Source organism: Moschus berezovskii, chromosome 3, assembly GCF_049115385.1.
Source record: "Moschus berezovskii isolate FMDL1 chromosome 3, NW_MosBer_1.0, whole genome shotgun sequence".
Lineage (NCBI taxonomy): Eukaryota > Metazoa > Chordata > Mammalia > Artiodactyla > Moschidae > Moschus > Moschus berezovskii.
The window spans coordinates 62279592-62287567 of record NC_142462.1 but is presented as its reverse complement, the minus strand read 5'-3'; the positions used below and the strand labels follow the sequence as shown (position 1 = coordinate 62287567).

The following is a 7976-nucleotide window of genomic DNA, read 5'->3' as shown; positions in this document are numbered from 1 at the left end:
ATTTTAACTAATAAATCATCTTTTTTTTCTTGCAGAAGCCCAACTTTAGTAAAAAACATACCTACCAGTTTAGGCTATGGAGCAGCTCTGAATGCCAGTTTGCAGGTAATATTATTAAATGTGCCTTCTCATTACCCTTGTATCTGAATTTTTTGGCATGACTTTGTATTTAGGTGGGATTGTGATTATTCTTAATAGTTGGTTTATCATCCAAGGAAGTTGTAGTACCTAGTACTATAGGAAGCACTGGTTCTAATTCAAGCTACTTTTGATGTGAAGAAGCAAGAAGGACACCCTGTGGCAAAATCTGGAACACTCGGTTTTTCTGCAAATGCTAGATTGATAGAAGCTTTTGCAAATGCATGTGGCTATGCATTAATATTTATCCAGGCTGTCATAAATGATTTCACATCATAGTGTTGGGGAACATGGTGCTTGTGGCAAAAACTTTAAAGTTTAATTATAATATATAATTTTTATGCAGAGGAGGCAAATGTCAGGACTTCTTTATTTTGAGTTAAGTTCTGGTCATTTTTAAAAAGCAGAGCAACTGCTTATATTATCTTGGGGTATTTTGCTTCATGTGAGGATACTCTTTCATTATATGGGAGGGTGAATGAGAAAGTTTGCTCGGAGAACAGTTGTTTCTATTTGAACATCATACTTAATTTCCTTGGTTGTTGCTGCCACAAGTTGCCAGTTAGGAAACTTTGTCTTTCCCTTACATTTTATTGAAATACCTCTGAAATACCTGTATCAGAATTGAAAACCATTAGAAGATAGACGTTTTAAAAATTATTTGAAAGGGCATTTCCAAAGTTGTTTTACACCCTCTTCATTTCACTAGGCTGCCTTGGCAGAGAGCAGTTTACCTTTGCTAAGTAACCCTGGGCTGATCAATAACGCCTCCAGCGGCCTGCTGCAGGCTGTACACGAAGACCTCAATGGTTCCCTGGATCATATCGACAGCAATGGGAACAGCAGCCCAGGCTGCTCGCCTCAGCCGCACATGTAAGTGGGGCTAACACACTCCATAACGGGAAGAACCTGTACTCCCATGCTTCTAAAATTTAGTAGTCTTTTAAGTTTTGAATGGTGTATAAGTAAAAAATACAAATTTAAATGGAGTTAAACTTCACCAGGTTCATGATATAAAAAAGTGTGTCAGAATTGGTTTTAATACAGCTTTTAGATTCTCTCCAATGTCCTGTAATGATTGTACCAGCAGTCCTCTACAAATTCTTAGTGCCACTAACATTCTCTTGGGTGTATGGAAGTGTCTAAGATAAGTCTTCATCTTATGGATCATTATCACAGTTTGGTTTGTATGGTGCAATAAGAATATTCATGATGGAATAAGTTGTCATAATTTTTACTACTATTACAGGTCTCTAAACCATTTATGAACTGTAGTCAAGATATTGCCCGTTTTTATAAACCGTAAAATGCAAAGTTTAACTGTTAGCCACAGTTTACATAGAAGCTAGTAAAGTGTAACTTTTTGACTGTCTTATAAATCAGTGTAATTACATATTCAACTTTAATTACTGGTGCGTCTGTATTGGCAAGGTTTATATGTTATATTTTATGCAAGACTACGATTCCTATTAATATTTAGCAGCTAACTATATCATTAATTACTCTAAAATCTTTCCCCTACCATCTTTTTAATGGAGCTGAGAGAGTAGATGTATTAAAAATTGATGTATTGTGAATTTCAGAAATGTGTATGACACTTGAAAAAATGCCTGGCCTTTTTCAATAAGCCAAGCATATCAGTTTCTTGTTTACTAAAAAGTATGGACCCTGTTAAAACTTAGAGTTTAGGAGGAAAAATTAGAATCTGAATCCTGAACAAGTCATTCAGTTAGGATGTATTGTAACTTAATGTCCATACTTCTGAGAGTTAAACATCATGTACTTCTATTTTCAAGTTATTGAGGTAAGAACAGTACTTTCTCTCATTCTTATATTTTCTTCCCATATTTTTTCACTAAATATCTAGTCAGAGGCCTGAAAAAGAAATACGGTCTTTCTTGGGGCCTATTTCCATTTGACCTTTCACAGGATATTATTTTTGTTGACTTTTTAGACATCTCATTTTATTTGACATATTAATGTCTTTAAGATTGTATGCCTAATTGCTTTATAACACTTTTACTCTATCACCTTTGTGAAAAACACACAGTGAACATTAATGTATTTTATCAGGTTCCAAACCATTACTTTTTCAAAATGGAAAAATTTGTCTTTTGGAAGTGTCTTTAGATGTATTAAATAATACAAAAGAAGTAATAAAACTCGAGGTATAAAGTACATGAACATATGCTCTTGAGAGTAGCAGTACTCTAACATGAGGAAAGTGTGCAATCTGATAAAAGTTTTTATATCCCTGCTTTACCCTCTGAGCCATGCAGTGGGTACCTTTTACTTTCAGCCCTTCTCCTGAGTATGCTAATGCTCACTCCCTGTATAAAATGCTAAAACAATAAAACTTTAAAGAGCAAACAAGAGTTAGATCATGTTTTCCCTCTTTAAAAAATACCTATTTCAGACAAATGAAATGTATTTGTAATGAAAGTGTTTAAGCTACTGACGCAACTCCTTGAGCTCCTGTGTGGCCTATAGGAGTTGTTGTGAATTGTATGTAGAGAGCATGTAGGGAGGTGGTTTTTAAAACTTGTGTCCAAAGATAGGAATATTAAAATCTAAAAAATGACTGACTCAATAAAATAGTTTATTAAACGCTGTATTTTAGAACCTGAAATAATAATTGGGCTAAAGTACAGCATTGATAGATTAGTAGTAGCTTTTGTTTGTCAATGGCTAACTTTGACTTTTTCATTTTATTAAGTTACACTTTAATCATAAAATGTCTCAGAAAAAATAGTGTGTATAAAACAGTATATAAAAATTGAGTATTTAATATCCGATGTACTGCCACATTTATTGTACATTTTATGCTTATATGAAATAATGCATGTGAGAAATATTTATGTGTCTTTTCCATACAGAATAAAAGGAAAGCTTCCCTTGGCTTACTGGAGATAGATTCAGAAAAGACAAAAATTGGAGGAAGACTAAATTTTGTCTTTTCCTAAGTTGTATAAATTGTAATCATATAATTAATTATCTTGCAGAATATTGGTCAACATTCTCTCTTTGAATCTGTTTCTGCTGCTGCCATTAACATTTTGTATATTCGATGGCAAATATTATTAATGGAATGTCACTTCAGTATTCTATATCTTCATCTTTATAGAGTTTTAAGATGGTTGGAAATAAAGAATGTTAAGGCATTTAATTTACATCATAAGACAAAGAAAAAGTTTTATCTAAATTCTCTCATCAAAATTTGGCTGCATATAATTGAATGTACTTCAAAGTTCTTTTAAATTAGACAGAAGTGAAAGGTTTTTTGTTTTTTACATTTCAATAGCACAGTCATATGTCCTGAAATGGAATCATGGTATGGTCCTTGTTGTTATTGGTGAGGGGAAGGTGGGGTAAATTATGCTGATGCAATTGTTAGCAAGAGGCAGAAAGGCCTAGAATTTGAGCTCTGGTGATAGGTTGTGGGGGTTCCAATCCCAGAGTTAGCACTTCATAGCTAAGATTTATTTCTTTCCTCAGCTTTCTCAGCTGAAAGTGAGGTAAGTCGTAATAATATGAACCTCACTGGATTCTTGAAAATGAAATGAGTGCCTGGAACATAATAACTTGTTCCTTGTGTCCCTCATAGTGCTGTGTTCAGAGTTGCTGACTTATATTATTTCTTGTAATACTTCATGATTGCTATAAAGGATATCATAAACAATATAAAAATATTTTGCATTTTAATACATTTTTTGTAGGCTCTCCATAACTGTGTGGTTACGTTCCTTGATAGTTCCTTTTCTTTTGCTTCCACCTCCTCTTATAATTCATGAAGTAAGCAGATCCCGTAGAAGTGAAAGAATGTAAGACAGGAGTTTATGGCAGGGAGCAGACAAGAGATGTTTGAGCTAAGATGTAATCTGAGGTTGGAGGCAACGAACAATTCAAATAGAAAAATATCAACCCAGAGCAAGAGTACATGATATATGTCTGGAGAACAGTGAATAAGAGGTCTGACAGGAATTTGGAATATAAAAAGGGAAACAGAATTTAGAATATATGAAAGGAGACCAGATTGTTGAGTCCTTTATGATGTTTGTTTTAGTCAGTATGAAGCCTGTTAATGTTATGGGCTTGAGTTTCACATAATCAGAGATGTGCTTTAGAAGGAGTAATCTGAAAGTGTCCTGAGTGAACCATGCCTGAATAAAACTAATGTGAGGTAGGACATTCTGGAGTTGAGAGAGATTCAAAGCAGAAGATGAGTCCTTGCAGGATTCAATATGTGATTTAAGTGCAAGACAGCCCATGGAGGGCAAGGAATCCATGACAAGACAACTGATTGAATGCTGCGGACAAAGAAGAAAATTAGGAATAATCATAGCAACTTTAAGGGCTTCCCTAGTAGCGCAGCTGGTAAAGAATCCCACTGCAATCCAGGGAACCCCAGTTCTATCCCTGAGTTGGGAAGATCCGCTGGAGAAGGGAACAGCTACCTACTCCTATATTCTGCTTGGAGAAATCCATGGTACAGTCCAAGGGGTCACAAAGAGTCAGACACAACTTGGCGCCTTTCACTTTCACAGCAACTTTAAGAGCCCACCAAGTGAGGGCATGAGAGAACAGGCTCAAGGGGGAAAATGGTGATGAGCTCAGCTTACCAAAATGATTAAAGGAGGGGAAAGGGCCTTAGAAAAAATTAAGGCAAAATTAAACAGATAGCTGCAGCATGAGAGAACTGAAGAATTGGATAGAGACCGTTTGGTTAATGTAAATCTAACAGCACCTGTGAGGTTTTTTTTGTTTGTTTTTTCCTGCTTCAGCTCTAAATATTTGTATGGAAATGCTTGTTTAAAAATAAGACTGTTTATCACAAAATCATTTCTCACATTCTAGAGGCAGTGGTCAAACAGATAAAGACTGTTGTGTGTGTGTGTCATTTTAAAGTGTTGGAATTTAGCCTCTGAATACTTTCTCCATTTGAAGAAAAAGTCATTCATTGAACACTCATGACATATCTGAGAAGATCATGGACAATGTATAAAAGAATGGTTTAATACTTATGTAAATATCAGTTTATCATGCTTTAATTTTGCACATTCATATTACAGGGAGCCAGTTGCTTCTCTTAATTAGTCTTGTGGGGTTTTTGTTTAGAAGGAGTCACAGCATCTGTTTACATTTACCTTATCAAATCTAGGATGTGTGTATTTGTAAATGTATATCTTCCTAGGTACTCTTTGAGAATGTCTTTACATATTTCGATACAGAAATTATAACGTTCAATAGTGTGCTGTCAAAGGATGCTTTAGCTCATCTGGATCTACCTATAGTATTAAATAATACCTAAAATACCTAAAATATTGATCATTAAAACATTTTTATTAAGGAAATAATCAGTATCTTACTTGCAGAATCCAAGAATGTAAATGTCCTTAGATTTAGGAAACAGTGAAACAAACTTTTTCTTCACTTAGTCTTTACTCAACTCCAGAATAGTAAAATATAGAGATATTCTTGAGGTTGATAGAAAAGATGTTTTGAAGCTTTACAAGAGCAGAGTAGCTATGGTTTGGTGCTCCTCATATATTACTTTTAGAGAAAAAGGGGCCAAATTATCATCCATATTCTTCATTTTGATGCTCCATGTTTAACACCTCCTGGCTCTGTGGCTTTTACTCTTAGACTGTCCTGAGTGAAGGCTTTTGCCAAACTCGTGTATTTATTTTGCCTTAACTCTTTGCCTTTCTTCTCCATTTTTTCTGCTTTTCATTCTCTTCTCTTTTCTAAATTCTACCTTTCCTTCACGGTCTCATCCTAGTTTTCCAGGAGGCTTTCTCAAGTAATTTTGCAGTCAGGACCTACACTCATCTCCATATTTCTGAAGAGCTTGTTATGTGTACCACTATTTGTAACTAGCATAGTGTGTGTGTGTGTGTGATTGTGCACATGCTCATGTGTTCTTGCACACATACATGCTCATTTTGCAGTTATCTCTCACTTAATGGAAGAATCCTTAAGGACAGAGACTATGTTTTAGATATAGTATATGAAACCCCTAACATTATACCATACAAAGTAAGCACTCAATAACCATGTGATACTGATCATAAAGAATCAAATGGGAGGTGACGGTTAATTAAAAATAGTTTGATTTCAAGAAGTAATCCCTCCAAAAGTACAATCCAGGATTCTCTTAAAACTCTGAAGAAGGATAGAGAAGAAGAAATTTCAGAAGATGAGATAATTAAATAAAATATTAGTTAAGAAATTTTTTTTGAAATGTTGATAGTACATATATGATTTTTTAATGCTATTTATTTAGTTAATATGTATTTTATAACTGTCCAAAGTTAGGGGAATAGAAAGGGGCAGGTCTTCACTGCATTTGTAATTATCCTCCTAGCCCTTGTTAAATTTTATCTTGTGGAGGGTGAAATGAAAAAGAAAACAAAAATTATTGAGATTCAGTTCAGTTCAATTCAGTCACTCAGTCGTGTCCGACTCTTTGCGACCCCATGAATCACAGCACGCCAGGCCTCCCCGTCCATCACCAACTCCCGGAGTTCACTCAAACTCATGTCCATCGAATCAGTGATGCCATCCAGCCATCTCATTCTCTGTCGTCCCCTTCTCCTCCCGCCCCCAATCCCTCCCAGCATCAGAGTCTTTTCCAGTGAGTCAACTCTTCCCATGAGGTGGCCAAAGTATTGGAGTTTCAGCATTAGCATCAGTCCTTCCAATGAACACCCAGGATTGATCTCCTTTAGAATGGACTGGTTGAATCTCCTTGCAGTCCAAGGGACTCTCAAGAGTCTTCTCCAACATCACAGTTCAAAAGCATCAATTCTTCGGCGATCAACTTTCTTCACAGTCCAACTCTCACACCCATACATGACAAAGGGAAAAACCATAGCCTTGACTAGACGTACCTTGGTTGGCAATGTCTCTGCTTTTTAATATGCTATCTAGGTTGGTCATAACTTTCCTTCCAAGGAGTAAGCGTCTTTTAATTTCATGGCTGCAATCACTGTCTGCAGTGATTTTGGAGCCCAAAGAAATAAAATCTGACACTGTTTCCACTGTTTCTCCATCTATTTCCCATGAAGTGATGGGACCAGATGCCATGATCTTAGTTTTCTGAATGTTATTAATACAGTATTAATCAGATGAATGTTTAAGAGAATTTTAGCAGAAAATAGGACAGGTTAAAGCCAGGTGGAATATTACAGATTTTACCTAATAATTTTTTGGACCTTGTTTTTTTCACTCTTTTCGATCAAGTAGAGTTCTAAAATTTATTTTCTACTGCTGTTGTAAGAGTTCTAGAGCCATCACGGTCTAAACAAATGTAAAAGACACTTCCAATAAGAATATGAGTATCTTTACAATTTATAATATCTTTCCTTCTGCACCTCAATGCCAATATTCCCTGATTATCTGACTTTCCGGAGTTTTATAGATTATTGGCTTCCCTGGTGGCTCAGATAGTAAAGAATCTGCCTGCAATGCAGGAGATCCACATTTGATCCCTGAGTTGGGATGATCCCCTGGAGAAATGAATGGCTACCCACTCCAGTATTATTGCCTGGAGAAATCCATGGATAGAGGAACATGGTGGGCTACAGTCCGTAGGGTCACAAAGTCAGACACAACTGAGGGGCTAACACTTTCGCTTTTTCCTACTTTATATCAGTGTTTGCCTCTCATAAAAACTACATGAAGAGTTAAGATTGATGCTGTGTTCAGGCAGAAATAATTTGAACTTACTTTCTTCTCCCTTGTGTTAGACTTAAATGAATGAAAAGAGAAGAAAACATTTGGAGTAGACCTGGAAGGTGAACTCACACTGATAGAATCAATCCATTTCCTGTGTCCTT

At 35.7% G+C, this 7976-nt stretch overlaps 1 protein-coding gene across 2 annotated transcripts in view; it reads left to right on the top strand.

Annotated features, from left to right (window-relative positions):
• Positions 1-7976, top strand: part of FOXP2 (forkhead box P2) — a 341699-nt gene that overhangs the window by 300865 nt on the left and 32858 nt on the right. For both annotated transcript variants that reach the window (XM_088834526.1, XM_055420840.2), the window contains exons 16-17: positions 36-105; positions 848-1011. In XM_088834526.1, the coding sequence (XP_088690652.1) occupies positions 36-105; positions 848-1011 (234 nt within the window). The remainder of the gene's footprint in view (positions 1-35; positions 106-847; positions 1012-7976) is intronic.